This window comes from Rhodamnia argentea, chromosome 8 (assembly GCF_020921035.1).
Source record: "Rhodamnia argentea isolate NSW1041297 chromosome 8, ASM2092103v1, whole genome shotgun sequence".
NCBI classification, from domain to species: Eukaryota; Viridiplantae; Streptophyta; class Magnoliopsida; order Myrtales; family Myrtaceae; genus Rhodamnia; species Rhodamnia argentea.
The window spans coordinates 5,784,491-5,800,543 of NC_063157.1; the positions used below are offsets into that span (position 1 = coordinate 5,784,491).

The 16,053-nt window shown below is 41.2% G+C and overlaps 2 protein-coding genes and 1 long non-coding RNA gene across 8 annotated transcripts; 1 reads left to right on the top strand and 2 right to left on the bottom strand.

Moving 5' to 3' along the window:
- Positions 1-2,460: 2,460 nt before the first annotated feature.
- Positions 2,461-6,703, bottom strand: LOC115741150. 3 transcript variants are annotated; one of them, XR_007199529.1, is made up of 6 exons: positions 6,534-6,703; positions 5,657-5,823; positions 5,491-5,583; positions 3,954-4,223; positions 3,756-3,852; positions 2,461-2,683 (listed from the first exon to the last, which is right to left on the bottom strand). XR_007199529.1 is itself a non-coding variant. In XM_048283967.1 (5 exons), the coding sequence occupies exons 2-5, from the start codon at positions 5,690-5,692 to the stop codon at positions 3,762-3,764; spliced, it is 483 nt and encodes a 160-aa protein (XP_048139924.1). In that variant the 5' UTR covers positions 5,693-5,823; positions 6,534-6,703; the 3' UTR covers positions 3,210-3,761. The 3 variants fall into 3 exon arrangements, 1 of the variants encoding a protein (XP_048139924.1); XR_004015442.2 differs by having other exon boundaries at positions 2,461-2,924; XM_048283967.1 differs by lacking the exon at positions 2,461-2,683 and having other exon boundaries at positions 3,210-3,852; positions 3,954-4,216.
- A 4,805-nt stretch (positions 6,704-11,508) lies between these two features.
- LOC125316236 (polygalacturonase At1g48100-like) lies at positions 11,509-14,375 on the top strand. 2 transcript variants are annotated; one of them, XM_048284043.1, is made up of 7 exons: positions 11,509-11,946; positions 12,360-12,491; positions 12,607-12,843; positions 12,934-12,975; positions 13,057-13,264; positions 13,448-13,638; positions 13,800-14,375. In XM_048284043.1, the coding sequence occupies exons 1-7, from the start codon at positions 11,509-11,511 to the stop codon at positions 14,190-14,192; spliced, it is 1,641 nt and encodes a 546-aa protein (XP_048140000.1). In that variant the 3' UTR covers positions 14,193-14,375. The 2 variants fall into 2 exon arrangements, with proteins under 2 accessions (XP_048140000.1, XP_048140001.1); XM_048284044.1 differs by having other exon boundaries at positions 12,607-12,831.
- On the bottom strand, positions 11,761-15,116 carry LOC115741243. Of its 3 annotated transcripts, none has more exons than XR_007199542.1 (4): positions 14,916-15,116; positions 14,719-14,830; positions 12,283-14,135; positions 11,761-11,848 (listed from the first exon to the last, which is right to left on the bottom strand). It is a non-coding gene; the product is annotated as an uncharacterized LOC115741243 (long non-coding RNA). The 3 variants fall into 3 exon arrangements; XR_007199541.1 differs by lacking the exon at positions 11,761-11,848 and having other exon boundaries at positions 12,346-12,474; positions 12,690-14,135; XR_007199543.1 differs by lacking the exon at positions 11,761-11,848 and having other exon boundaries at positions 12,354-12,474; positions 13,129-14,135; positions 14,916-15,113.
- Between the last annotated feature and the right edge of the window lie 937 nt (positions 15,117-16,053).

Here is a 16,053-nt window from a genome sequence, read left to right on the forward strand (position 1 = left end):
TCGCACAAGGCCGACGCAAGCCTTGCTCAAGGCTGGCGAGGCCGATCAGCAGAGGAAGAAAGAAATGAAAAAATAAATAAAATTAAAGAACAAAAAATGAAGAAAAAAATGAAGAAAAAAAAGAAAAGAAATATAAAAAATAACTAAAAATAAAAAGAAATGTGAAGGAGTGGAGGAAAGTCCCGAATTCAGAGGTGATTTGACTTCATTTATAGCATATTAACATGGTGAAAAAGACTGGAGCATCGAATGAGTGAGTACTACATATTCTGTAGTCTCGAGAGTGTGATTAGTCATTTACTTTTTCTCCCCCTCTCTCTTTTAATTTATTTAATGCAAATGCTAGCTGACACCTTTTTCAAGCGGATAGTACCAATCATACCCTTTTTATTTTATTTTTCCCTTATTATTGACTTCTTTTTCCTTTAAAAATAATTGGCTCCTTTATCACCGCCCGAATCTAATCAAAAGTGTTTTTAGGGAAAATGACACACATAATCCCTAAACTTTAGTCTAATGTGCAATATAGTCATTGAACTTTTAAATTGTTCAATGTAGTCCATGAACTTTAGCCTAATATGTATTTTGATCCATAAACTTTTGATTCGTTCAATGTAATTCCTAAACTTTTAGTACATATTCAATTTAGTCCCTGGACTATATGAAAATGCTCATTATAATCCCTAATCCAAAATTAATGGAATGATTACATTGAATATTTTCACATAGTTCGGAGACTAAATTGAATATGCAGCAAAAGTCTGGGGACTATATTGAGCAAACTAACATGGACCATATTGAACATTAAGCTAAAGTTCAAGGATTATATTGAACAGATTTAAAGTTCATGGACCATAATGCATATTAACTCAAAGTTCGGGGACCATTTAGGTCATTATCTCGTGTCTTTACAGCACTTTTAAATAACCAAATAACATAAATTATAGGTCATATTATATTTATTTGTATCGTGATATGTATAATTAATTTTTCGAATAAAATCATACTTTTGTAGCTAGATTTATTTACATTAAAGGATTATTTAGAGTTTCGTGCCGATGCATCTCACGTGCTTGTATAGTTCGTAAGGGATGAGAGGCAAACGATCCTTTGTTATGTATTCTCCGCTTACGCGAACGAAATTTTAAGATCCGAAAATTTCGACTCGGCTAAGTTCGAGAAATGTTAAAAAGAAAATCGATAAGATTTCAATTTTGTCGTCGTGATTTTATATCCGACCAACCAAACACAGTCTTGTCATGTCTTGCCTCATCGGCCTTATCTCTGCGCACCATCTATTCTTTTGACGTGACTTTAGGTGAGTGCCCCATATTGCCCCCCACTTTTATCACATGAACAAATTAAAAATCAACGGGGGTAAGAATGTAAATTACTACGCTCTCCAAAAAGGGCACAGCTTTCCACGTATCGATGCACCCCCTGCTTTGACCAGGGGCACTTCGAGCCAAAATTCATTGATTGCATCTCATTATATTCGTACTTTGTTTGTATCGCTTATAAAAAAAAATTTGAAGAATTCCACCTGCTTTTGTTATAATTTAACTTCGACAACAAATTGTTATTAGGAAATCCGACTCGAAACATATGTATTTTTCATTTCGAAAGGCTTAAGGTAGGTGCAAACATTGCAATATATTCTTCTTCTGGCTGCCTTACTTTTTATCTCATAAATTAAACGGGTGAAAGGAGACTGATACTGATTCAGACCAACAAAAAACAAAAGGGGAGACAGCTAGGTCCGCCAATTATTTTTTTGGTCGGAAGATACGCCAATTATTCAAATGGTAGGATGGTGCAGATACTTAAGACTTAATTAGACTCTTAAGGTACAATAATCACCATGGCGGTCATTGAAATATTTCCTTTCATCGAGTGGCACAGTTCATTCATTGATCTTGTATCTCTCAAATATTTAAGACTTAATTGGACTCTTAGGTAGAATAATCACCACGTTCCTTTCATCGAGTGGCATCGGTTCATTTAATGATCTTGTATCTCCTTACATAAGGTTTCAATTTGGCCAAAAGATATTTAAATGCATAGCACATTGCAATCATTTTGGTCTGAGCGAGTACTGTATTCGCAGAGCCACATCCCCTTTGAACATCTTTCATATTTCAAGTACAACAATAATTAGGTAACACCAAATTCTCACAAGCTCTATGAGCTATGGACGTTGAATCATAAGTGCTTCATGGAATTTAAAATCAAAAGTTTTGATACTAAATTTGCAAAAACCCGAAGATATTGCTCCCGTGCAAGCCAGATTAGAAATGACACATAAAATTTGACGAACGGAACGAATGCACACCCGTAATAACAGATCTTGACTCTGATTCAATACTAGGATATCCAACCCAAAAGCTTAAACTTTTATAGGGGAGAGAAATCACCTACATATAGAGAGTATATAAACTGAATCGATGAGTGATATTGTGTGGCATTTAAACATGTGGAGAATTTACCATAAGAAAGATAAGAAAAGAAACCAAGAGGGGTGTTGCAGCCAAGAACTTATAAAGACAGTAGATTTCACAAATACACGACAAAGCTCGATTTGACTTTGGCAGAACCAGAGAGCACAATCATCAACCCAAGTGTTTGTAGCCTACGAACCAAGGAAGGGAGACTGCTGCCCCTCACGCCCTGGAATTACTTCTGTCTGCAGCTCAAAATTTTTACCCCTTCCAGTTCTGCACAGTTGAGACAAAACCCGGAAAGCAGCAAATTCTTACACCAGTCCGAACAGTTATAATCACTCATAAACGAAAGGTTTAGTAGCATTGATTGGGTACCTTGAGGTTTGAAGTGGAAGAGAGGTGGCAATGGTCTCCCATTTGGGTAGGGAGACGGGCATTAGGATCACAAAGCTCGCCAAGGAATAGACAGACACAGCCCCTTAACTGCAAAAACCAGATAGAAGAGATGCTTCAACTTTGAAGAGAGAAGATTCTGTCGAGTTTCAATGTGATCCTCTTTTGAAACACTTTGAATAAGAAAGGAGATGGATCCATGTCTTGCGTCCGGAAGTTTAGGGCACAAATGCCAATACTTCTCCTCTAGAAATCAACTTTTGAGAGAAATTATTTTTTTTCTAACTTCTTTAAGTAGCTCCAAAATAACTTTTAGAGCAAAAAATTTCCAGAAGTAGAAAAATGAAGTTGCATAACCAAACGGATTTGCGTTACAAAAAGGATTTTTGCTTTAGAAGTATTGTCATGAGCGTCCATAGGAATTCCGGCGTGCACAACAGTTATTTCATCTGGTAAGCATAAAAAGGAGAAAGAGAACACCAAAGAGGACTTGTTGATGAGAAAAGTTAATCATCTTACTTGCTCAATACCCGACTTTCAGGTGAAAAGAAAGAAGAATTAACTGTTCTTGGACAAGGTTCCATATACTCATGTCCACATGTGAATTTGAACTTCGGCTTTGCAGTTTTCATCAGTTGAAAATGGAAAAGAGAACGTAACGCCACAAAGGAAAAAAAACGGATGGAAGTTCGTGAAGCCAAATCTAGCAGGCTACACTTAGAAGAAGAATTAGAGCATCTGGAGGTAGTTAAAGGACGACTTCTCCAGGGGGCATGCGCTTGCGGAATATCTGTGTTTCGGCGTGTATCACTTCATCTTTTTAATTGACGAAAGACTGAATGTTATGCATTTAAGTTTATACCAAAGGAAAGGACCGAGTACTTGAACAAAAGGTCCACAAGGTTAAAGCAGAGAACTCACTTTGTGCTAGGGATGAGCCTTAATCTGTGGAAACTTGAATTCAGTATAGTTTGGGGTTGATACATTTAATTTCCTCGCGAGTTGGTGTTCCAAGTACCTAAAGAAGAACGAAATATGTAAATAGAAAGTACTGCCAGTAATCCAGAACAACATGAGTTAACAGAGGGTACAGTCTCTCAATTGAACAAAGCCCTTCACCTGGAAAGAGAGGCTATCATATTTGCAACAGGCACAAGAGTAGTGGGGAAAAGAGGCAAAGAATCATAGCTACCATCATATAGACTAACACAATTTGAGAGAATCAAAACTTCATGTATGGTAAAGAACCTGTCCCAGAAGAAGCTGAATGAGGACACATGCGACGGACCATATGTCGATTGCAGTTTTATATTCAATTGCCCCAAACATGAGTTCAAGTGCTTGATGATAGTGCAAACCAATATAAGATATATTATACCCACCTTTGACCTGTTTCATTAGAAAAGAGGGTGACATGACTGAAATTCAACATGCAGTTTTGTGCGTGCAACAATTGTTATTTGAGAGCAATACATCAAATAACGCCAGGGTTCTGAGATGACTCCATTTACAATGAAAGTTCCCTTGAAAAAGTGAAATACACAGGAATGAGCCTGAAGACCCTAGCAAGATATTTTTGTTTGATGTTGTATTTTAAGGTATAACCGACAGAGTTCGAGGAGTTACTCTAAGAGATAAAATGAGAGGCGCAACTACGGGCAAAGAGAACTAATCCGAACTGAAAATGAAGCTCATAAGTGAGTATATCCCATCCAGTTATGCAACTAGTTCAGTGGAAAAGTCCATCCATAAAACACAAATACATAATTAGCCACAACCAAAAAGAAGAAGAAGAGAGATGCAATTAAGATACAATGGTTGTCTAGAGACGACATTAGCCTGAGGAGGAGTAGGAAACCACTGGTATCAGGAGAAAGCAAAAGGGAAGCAAGAGTTCGTAATAAGACGAGTTTAGACTAAGAAGAGATACGATGGAACTACAAGAAATGGCATAGAGCTAAATGGTGTGCCAATAACTCGTGAAACCCCACAAGGACATGCTCTATTTGATTAAACTGATTTAACGGACTACTTAATTTGCTCACAAGGACGCAGACCATGTGCCGAATATTGCAGAAGATAGTCAACAAGGGTTGTATTGTAAAGTAAGTAGCAGTTAAGGCCATAAAAGAGACTATGAAACTATAGTAGGATCAAATTTAAGTTGATTAATTAGACCAATTCAGTTTCTCAAAAGGACACAGGCCGCATGCAGGATGGTGATAACAAGTACGCAGCACACAAATGATAATTGAGAGGAAGGCATTTTGCCACCTGAAATTTAGAAGTTAAGTTAATGTTTAAACCACGCATTTTATTTCCTTCATCAACTCGATAATAGGCAAATCATTTAATGGAAAGAGAGAAAACACAGCATATAGAAATTTCTTTACAGAACTGATACATTACAACCTAAATCAGAGGCATTCACCGATTTGCCTGCTGTAATGCTTTGCTAATCGATAGATCATGTCAGGAACATATTCACGCGCCAAATTGACATAAAGTACGCAGACGAAAAAGAGATGACAGGACAAAGAATGCTACAAGAGCACAGCCATCCTCTGTCTCTTTCTTTCTCAACTTTTATCAGTAGAATTAAAAGATCGCCTATGGGTACATGAAGGCAGCAAGCGCACATCTATTGGAAGTTTACCTGTCTGGGTTGACCCGACCCAACCCCAATGTTCATAGCCACAATATGGCCAGTTTCAGTCCCATTCCCATCCGTGACAGCCGCTTCCGTTTCCTACCATGTACAACAGTCAACCACAAGGATAAGTGATGCATAGCAGAAAGTTGCAAATTTTGGCACAGCTAACCCTCACAAACTTATCATCTTTGATCTTCATCTTCATTCATTTCCTCAGGAAGCTTTGGGTAGAATATATGTGGAAGCTACACATAAACAAGTACCAGAGAAGTATGTCTGCAGAGTGTGGTGTTTCGAATCCCGCATCCATTTTACTTAGAATTGCTGTTCTAAATCCTGATGAAGATGAAAAAAAACTCAAATCATGTCCCTTAATGACAAATAAAGATCGACACAATCAAAGACCTTAATTCACCAACTCAATTAAATAGTCAACCGACTACCAGGACTAAGGTTATCTTCGACGTACAGACAACCATTTTAAGACTCGAAGAAATTGATATTCCCGGTGCTCTTCTCAGCACGTGTTTGATCATCGAACAGGGAAACAGATATAAAATGAGCACAAACTTTGTTGAACTATTGCCAACTGTTCTAAAAGCTGAAACTGGTAACATTTCCCTCACGACCACACAGGACTTTGGCCTAAGCTTAAAGCGTAAAAATATGCATTTTGAGAGGCAAGTAGGGGTCTAGAATATTTAAACTCATAATTTCCTGCTTCCATACCATGTAAGATTCTATAAGCTTGGACGGTTGGATGAAAACGTAGTTTAATATTCATATATTCTGCCGGATAGCTTTCCGAATGTCTACATCTTCACGGAACCATTAAATTCATCACCAGCCGTCTCGTTACAGAGCAAAATGCAGATCTACTACGCTGCAATAAAGGCTACGAAACAGGGTTCTTGAGCTATCTTCACTCACTGAGCTAGCTTTCCGATACTACCAGTCTCTCGTCCATCACCTCCGCTCGGACAAGCTGATTTTGCCGCTACAAAGAAGCATCTACAGGACAAGAAACTGCAACCTCGAACACTCACCTGCGAAGCTCAGAGCCTCTTCTCACGCTATGCAATGCTTCAACTCCTCCGGTCCGACGCTCGCCCCAGCAAAACAAAAAAAGAAGTGCCCCAGTCTCTCTTGCAAAACCCGAATCCATCGCTGAAATGAACGAATGCGAAGCGACTCGTCGAGGCTAGGAAGAGGCTGAAGACGTGGCGCCCGGTGGTTGGCTCTGCTGTCGTACCGCTGACGCCAGCTTTGACGACGGGGGGAGATTATCGGGTACATCGCTTATGCAGGAATGGGCTTCACCAAGCCTCTCCGATCAGCGCGATGCTGATTGCGAGCGGCGCCCCGTGATGTGAGGCTGTCTGTGATCAGACTGTACTAGTAAGGAAAGGAAAATCCGATTGGTGAACAGCAACGTTAGCCGGTATTGTGCCTTTTCCGACCGTTAAACGGCGTCTGTATGTTTTTCTAGACTAAATTCCAAACATCAGCTCGGGTAACAAATTTTGAAAAGTACAATTCCAATCCTTAAATTGCAATATATGTATATTTATAAATCTAGGATCGGAGCACATAGGCCCGATTACTTTAAAACCTATGGAGAATTCTATAAACATTACAAATCGATTAAAAAATACGATTTTTAGCATATACTATTGTTTCGATTGCAACAATAGGGGTGATAAGAGAAACAACTGCGCCCTAAATTGGCATTGCTTCGCTGGATGCGGGGCTTGAAGCGGGATGGGAATTGAACGGGGTCGTCTTTAGGTGGATTGCAAGGCGAAGACGGTCAATAACTGTGCTCCTCCTTTGCATATTATTGACATATCCGTCATTTACATTAAATGTCCTTTGGTCGATTTACACTGTCGAATAAAAAGTAAGCCTTTGAATGTGTCACTCGGCAGTAAATACTACAAATTGCATTTTTCACATCTGATATCATAGAATGTTTAAAATTTTCATTGGAGCATTCGGTTTTAGGGAAGGGTACCCGACATTCTCGGTATTGGAAAATCCAACCCAAAAAAGCTTATAGATGAGAGCGGGAACACCCCCTTTTACGCGCAAGCCGGATTACGAGCGGTACTAGCTTAGAAAGTCAAATCCAAAAGCTTAAAGTTATGAGTGAAAGGGAGATCGCATAACTATAAAGAGCAAATGAGACCCGTTGTCAATCGATGTTCGACGACAACTTCAACACTCGAGATAGACTCTCTCCTAACGCACCGGCTTGCACACGTTTAGTGTCATGACGTATTTTGGATAGGTTCTCTCCTCGAGTTCAGTATGCAAAACGAAAAAGCTAAACCCCCTAACAGGTGAAGGAACGCACGGTCATCGCTTCAAATTTTCAGGAGGGGAGTGAAATACAAGAAAGCAACTATATCATCAAAAGAGGGCGGAGTTATGTGCTTAGAGTCCACGGAAAATGAAGTGCACTCAATCAGCAGACTTGAGATCATGCATGAACCAAAAGAGCCCGTGATCGGACTGGCCCGAGACGATCGCCACATCGAGTGGCTCCAGGAAAAGAGAGGGAGGGAGGGCGAGCGTAATTAACTAAGAGAGAGATAGAGAGAGGGGATGCAGTGAAGGGCTCAAAGTCGGGACCCGTCGCGCCACGTGTCGTCCAGCGATAGGGCCGGCCTACACGTTATTTTCGCCGATCGAAGCCGTATCACTCAAGAACACCGGAACCTCACCTCTGTCGCCGTCTCCGTCGCCATCCAACACAATTAAGGAGGGCGCAACATGATGCAACAAGACAAGCCTCCAAGTCTCGTTCGTTCCGCTCATCATCCCCGAGTTGAGGATTCGAACTGGGTCTTGAAGAATAATAACATATTGCTCTCCAAACTAATGATGACAATGCATGATTATAAGTTGCTCGAACGCAATGATGATCCGCGGCTGGGGAAACTTGCAAGTCACATTGTTGTTGTTTTCCCGTACGTCCTGAGCCTTCGGACCGGAACACGGAAGAAGCTTCTGCGTTGAGGATTAAGGCCATGATTAGCTTTCAGGATAATCGTTTAATATTGTCGTGTCGTTTAACTAATTACGTGCGTGACTCGGAACCATTCGAGAAGTGGCAGCGATATTCGGGCGCTCAAGTCATTACATGGCGTCCAAAGTCTCGAGCGGGGCCGTCGAGTGATCCGTCGGTAAAGATCCACCGAGAAATGGCCGTTAGTTTGCGCATTTCTCTTGGAGCTTGGCCCACGCGAATAAGGCCGGCATCATCAGCAGCGCCGGAACAGCATGGAGACCACTGGAACCGCTGGATCTTATCGCTGCCTATTCGGTAGACTTGTCAAAATAGGTCATAAACTCATTTCCTAACCCATATACGATGTGTTCTTATATCTAATAAATTGGTCATTATTAAGTTTAAATATAATATGAGTGTTAAATTGATCATAACTGAATTTACAATTTACTTAGACCCAACTCACCTTTATATATGATGTGCGCTCTCACTCACGCCGCACTCTCACCTCGGTTTGGATATAAGATTTTTCCAAATTGGATAAAATATGGTAGTGTTTTAATTAAATAGATTTATTTGGGTGGGACCATTTGTGACGCGATCTAAACCCAATTCGATCCACCCATTTGACGAGTTTGTTGCTTGGTGGATTTCCCAGCCTTGATTGGCCGGCTCTGATGACGGAGTTGACGTTATATGGCGAGGTATCGGGCCGAGCCACTGGCTGTAGATTGCTTCCGGACTCGTTTATGCACGCAATCTCTATCCAAGACTCACGCACGCATCGCGTCTTTACTGGTGGACGAGTTCGATTCGAGGATAGAGACGTTAGTTTCACATGTTCAACAGCAGATTGAGGCTGGAACGATCCGTGTGCCTGCGACCTTATTGACTTTTTTTTTTTTTTTCCAAATAGATCTCCCGGGCATTGCGTACTTAAGTTGGATAAGTTAGCTGCTAAATTGTCAATGTTACAGTTTGCAAGTCACACGAGCATGATGATCAGTTTGAACGAACCTCAACACATCTTCCATTTTATCTGATAAGTCAAAGATTGCATTTGCTTGTCCTTTTGCTTAGAGATGAAGAGCCTTCTTTTGCCTTCGATGTTTCTCTTCCTTCATCTTGAAGTTAGTATAGATGTCGTATTGCAATACAGGCGGATAAAGGGTAAAATCGTCTTGACAAATTATATCGTCTTTAAAAGAAATACGGGATTTCGTTGTTCTTTCGGGACTCACAGGGAAAAGAATCAAATGAGCAATGAGATCCCAAATGACCTTTATCATCAAATTCGGACATTTTCCAAAGTTTAGAAGAATCACGTTATGCTCACAAATGAACTTTAAAGTTGAGATCAAGAGGGTAGATTAATGGAAGAGGTTCACACATAAGAATTACTTAACTCATTTCAAAAGGTACTGGGTACCTAAATATAGAACTCGATTAGACCGATGAAAATGGTTTTATAAACCAATAACCACGTGACGTCTGTCACAAAGAGCTTAGAATCGAGATGACGTCATTGCCGCCTCCGGCAAACATGTTGTGGATCTTGCCTACAGATATAGTAGTTACCGTGTCAACTATCGGGTGTCGAGCCTCTACAATTTGCAGACAGGGTATAACTACAGATCAAATTAAGTGCAAGAACCTAATGCTAACACTAATCCTATATGTCATATGAAGTTTTCAGTTGGATGCTGGTGATCCCAACATTGCCACAACCGATTAAACGGTCTCCTTTACTGCGAAAAGACAACAAAGATTCAGGCACGTATAAAAGTGTCTCTGTCGCATGCGCCCTTAGCAGGCCACCAGCCACTTCTGCCCTTTCCTTTGCCGCCTTTGGTGGCTTTCTAAGCAACCGTATTTGCTTGACGATCGGTACGACCACCTGGAAAAAACAGTTAAGACAAAACGCCGGCCTGTAGAGCATTCATATTGACGTCAGGTAAGATATTGGTAGGTTACTTGATTCTCACGTCTTGGCCCCCTTGTGCGATCTGTCCAAAAATTGTTGGTAGTTTAGAATATCCTAAAACCGGACCGACTCCACGTGTCAATGCATTGCTTGATGTAAGAAATGCAGGTATAAATAGATAAATCCATACATATGCGTATCGTACCGGGTTGTTCCTTGTTTTTGGAAGCAGATTGTTCGATCTGTAACCGTTGCTGATAAAATTCACCATAGACCACCCATTCCTGAATCTGAATTTTCCAGGATTCGAAGCATTGGTCACTTCATGAGTTAAGCTCTTTACGACGCTGAAGCACATCCTAAATTAGAATCAAAATTCCCATCTAACCACCACCTTAGCATCATAGGAGCAGTCACCTTGTCGCAAGAATTCCTCTTTAGATCTCGTACGCCGTGCGCTACACCACAGGGAACACAACAAGGCCTGCATGACCGAGAACTCTATTCGAGACTGAGAGCATAGTTATAAAAACCTGGCCGATCTCACCCATGAAGATAACCCCAACAAGAAGTGAAGAGCAAAAGGGGACAAAAAGGAAAAAAAGAGAACTCTCAAGCTTTTCCTAAACAGTATCCACAAACTAATAAACCACCAAAGGCAGAGCAAAGCCATATTTTAAACTCTTCCACCATGTCCTCTCCTCATTTAGTCATGCTCGGACAAAACTGAGTAGAGCTAGCTTGTAACCAGAAGAGAATAAGAGCAACGTCCAAGCAGAAGCAATAGGATGTTAAACATGCAAAGTCTTAATAAAAGACTAGGCTGAGTGTCTTATGTGTCAGTTTTACAAGTTGGCTAGTGAATACTGAACAATCCAAGATCATCAGAGAAAAAAATATCAGTCAATGAAGAGTAAATGAAAATGAATGGTACACTCCAAACTCTTCTCTTTGTTATACTGTTCCACTCATGTGTGCACAGTGGCATAAGTTCGGACAGGCCGCTCCCTCCAAGTGTATTTATACACATATGGAGCTAATGTTCTCCTCACTAGCCATTTGAGGGACCAAGTACATCTCCCATATGAACCTATTCATTTCGTTCGTTCATCACTTCACAAAAATGATGAGCATGGACCTAAAGAACTGTGCATTTCTCATTCTATTTGCCTTTCTTATTCTATGTGCGGACTTTGGTGCTTGCTATGCTAGAAATAGCATGCCTTGGAGGCAAAGCAGAATTCATCTGTCCAGTGTAATGGATAAAGGCCACAGTAGCCACCACAATCACAAGAAGCACAATACTCCACTAGCACCTGCACCTGCACCTAAGCCTAAGCCTAAGCCACCAGCACCCATGCCTGTGCCTGCCCCCGCTCCCAAGCCAAAGCCTAAGCCACCAGCACCTGCGCCCATGCCTGTTCCTGCACCGCTGGCCCCAGCACCAAGTCATAAGAACTCTACCACGTTCAATGTACAAGATTATGGCGCCAAAGGTGATGGACAAACGGATGATATGAAGGTAATTCTGAGAAACCATCCACTATCCATTTAATCTCTTAGGAAGAGTTGTTATTGTGCTTCAGTTCTCTCAAGCATATTGCATCAAAGAAGCTATCAGGAACTTGAGTAGTGGAAAGGCGGATGGCAGCAACACTAGAACCCTGGTTCTGGTTGAGTTCTCAGAAAGAGCGTGATGAATTCATGATAGCTTTTTGGACTCATTTTACACTGCTAGGACTCATTTATCCAACTACAAGAATCTTAAATAAGTTTGATACTACCAATACCAAAGCAAGGATACAAGTGACTAGCATCCAAAATTTCTAGGCAAAAACTGCATCAATGCAATAAGTACATGTGTCACTCTGAAAATTGTACTCGATATCTTCCATGTATCGACTCAAAATTAGGACTAATCTGTCATTATGGCAGGCATTCCTCGCAGCATGGGCAGCCGCTTGTAAAGTTGAAGCATCAACAATTCTCGTCCCATCCGGATCCATATTTCTCCTCAGCCCAATTTCTTTTGCAGGGCCAAATTGTAAACCTAAAATTATATTCCAGGTGAATGTCACGTCAATCATCATACAGATAAATCTCAATATAGCAGAAATCAATTTAACAGCTAGTATTTGTTGAGCAATGCATTTTTTATAAGAAGCTGGTCATTTTCCCACAGTTGGATGGCAAGATAATTGCTCCCACAAGCGCAAAAGCTTGGGGATCAGGTTTCTTACAATGGATCGAATTCACTAAGCTTACCGAGATTACTATAAAAGGGGAAGGCATCATTGACGGACAAGGCTCAGTTTGGTGGAAGGATGCAGCAGTCTACGCTGGGACAGATACATCACAAAACATCCCCTCCACAGGCCAAAATAGAGCCAATGAACTGAATAATATGGTAAGCACCCAGGTTTGACAGGCTCTCACATGAATGACACTATGTCCAAACGCAATGGCAGTTACTATAAAAACTAATGAAGTCTTTAACCATGACAAGCAGATTAGCGCGGAACTGAGTAAAATGCCAAAGACCAAGCCAACGGTAAATGCCTCAACAGATGTTATGTGGACCCACTGACAGATATTTCTTACCCCACGCATGACACATAACTTGTGCATGCAGGCACTCAGGTTCTACGGCAGCACTGATGTGACAGTTACAGGCATTACTATACAAAATAGCCCCAAGATGCACCTTAAGTTTGATTCTTGTACTAATGTTCATGTTTTCGACATTAGCGTCTCATCTCCTGGTGACAGCCCAAACACAGATGGTATCCACCTGCAAAATTCCCAGAATGTGCTCATTCACAGCTGCAACCTTGCTTGTGGTAATTCCTCATTTAGAGAAGCATGTACTTTCACAGTGCCAGCACAATCGACAATCACTATTATACCACAAACAAGAGAGTTCAAACTTAGCCAAAGCCAATAAATGTGACAACTAAATAAGCCTACCTCAGATTAAATGGTAAAATGTTGCTGACATTTGGAATGCTGTAAAAAAATTCCAGGGGATGATTGTGTTTCCATACAAACTGGATGCTCGAACATATATATCCATGATATAAATTGTGGGCCAGGACATGGCATCAGCATCGGAGGGCTAGGGAACGGCAACACAAGAGCTTGCGTCTCAAATGTGACTGTGCGTAACACCGTAATGCGCAACACCATGACTGGTGTGAGAATAAAGACATTGCAGGTAAAGGAACCCATATCCCAGGACAAGACTTCCTCGTTCTCATCTAGCACCTAATATCCTCACTGCACCACTTCCTGAATTTACAGGAGAGATCAAACTAAGTGACCCCAAGTTGTGTAAATTAATACCTTTGTGATGTGATCTAATCTTTGTTCCTGCAGGGAGGCTCAGGTTCAGCAAACAATATCATGTTCTCAAACATCCAAGTTTCCGAAGTTGAAACTCCAATCGTGATAGACCAATACTATTGCGATAAAGAAAAATGCAAGAATCAAACGTCAGCTGTGGCGGTTTCAGGCATTACTTACGCCAACATACAAGGAACTTACACAGTACAACCGGTATACTTTGCGTGCAGCGACAACTCGCCTTGCACAGAGATATCTCTTGCAACCATACAGCTAAAGCCTCACCAAACAAGCCACCATTTGTATGGCCCTTTCTGCTGGAAGACATATGGAGAGTCGAAGACCTCCACAGTCCCCCCAATTGACTGCCTGCAGAAAGGCAACCCATCTAATGCCCCTTCTAAGATTGCTTCATGCCAGGTTTAGTGCAGGCAACACACGACAATGCCCAAAAGGTTCCTGCAATTCTTTAGCTGGACTCAATAGATTTAGCGAATAGCATAGTCACTATACAATGATATTATACATGTAAATTGGTATTTTTTTACATAATTCTTTATCATAGAAGCTTTTCGTCAGTTAGCACTTTGTTCGACGTGGACCTACATTTGCCCAGCTACATTCCTTACTGAATCACAGTGCGAAACCACGCACAAACTAAAGAAGATCCTTAAGCATTGATGGTACCAAGAAGATGACCATGAGCCAATCAAAGAAAAGAACTCTGCCTCAATCACTCAATTCAATGTAACTAATACCAAATCAACTATACTGACACAGCCCAGTTCCCCTCTGTAATTAGATCAATTGTTAAAGGATTTACGGAAATCGGTACGGGAATCGGCAAATGGCTCACTTCAACCTCAAACCATGGAGAAGCAGTCCCAGAAGCAAGAAGCAACGGCGAGCCAGTAAATTCAGCAATCAATGCCATCGAATCAGAAGATAAAACCTGATTGACAGGAATACGGCGGGCCATCAACTTTCCATTGTTTAGGAGGCACCACGAGCGTCTCCATCCTTTCAGGGCATGCCAAAGCAAATCGAAGAGAACCGAAGAATTCCTATGATAGGACAAGAGAAATCGTTATCCGCTCTGACAAAATCCCAACCGACACTGCGACATAATCGTTCCTAGATTAGATTAACCTTAGCATCGTCGATCGGAGCCTTCGTGAAGGAAACCTCAACCGCTCGAAGGGGTGCAGTGACCGGAGATGCTCGTCGGGCGCCGGACGGTGAAGGAAGAAGAGAACGGAGCGAGAACAATAAGGCTGAGGACCAAGAGTGACGCCATGAATCAGAAACAAGCTTCCTAAGGCCGAGCAATTTACAAATGAGGACAGATAAATTTTACTCGCATGGGCGGCAAAATTCAAAATTAAATTATTGAAAATCTTGATAGGTAGTTCGGTACAGCTAAAATAAAAATAAAGAATATTCAAATACGACTTTAAATAAAATTAAAAAAAAAAACATGTTTGCTGGTAATTGAGAATATATCACTGAATTGTACTAATTTCTTCCCAATTAAGTAACACCGGAAAAATAAGAACTACATAATTCGTATCTCATTCGATCATATTCTTTGAGAGAATGAAATATATTTTCGTTTGATAGAAAGAGAACGAAATCTTCATTTGGTCTTAATCCTTGCTATAACGACCCAAATTACTGTTAGCTTACATTACAAAATTAAAGAACCGTCGTAATTAGTATTTAGTGAAGAAAATAGCCTGTGACGGGGAAAGATTAGAGGTAAGACACATAGACGCCAAGTGGCGCTGTGTGTCACCACGAGGATGACACGTGGCCGCCCGCCTCTCTTTACTGCCACTTCATGCCAACATGTCACCACTGGTGCCACGCAGCAACAAGTTTCAACCCCCCGGCGCCACACGTCATCACATGGCAATTGACGATGCTAACTCGTGGGCGCCCGCTTCCGCTATAAATAACGCTTTCTCCTTCCATTTCCGACCGTAACAAGCCTCGACCAAACAACCCATCGGCAACTCCCTCAGCGGTCGGCTCCTCCTCTGCTTGAGTCTTGATCGGCGGCTTCGAGATTTGACGATGATAATCAACGAGCTGTTCTAAGCCCCGTGTGCTAGCCCTTTACGCTGCCTATCCCTTTCGCCTCCTCATCACGGCACCGTAAAAGGAAGGGTCGCTCGAAGCTCGTTTCTATGGCGATTTTCGTCTTGTTTTCTTAAAAAATAGAATCTAAGGCAAATAGATCTGTAGTCCTTATTACTAGACTTCCTATGGTTTGTCGTTGTGAGTG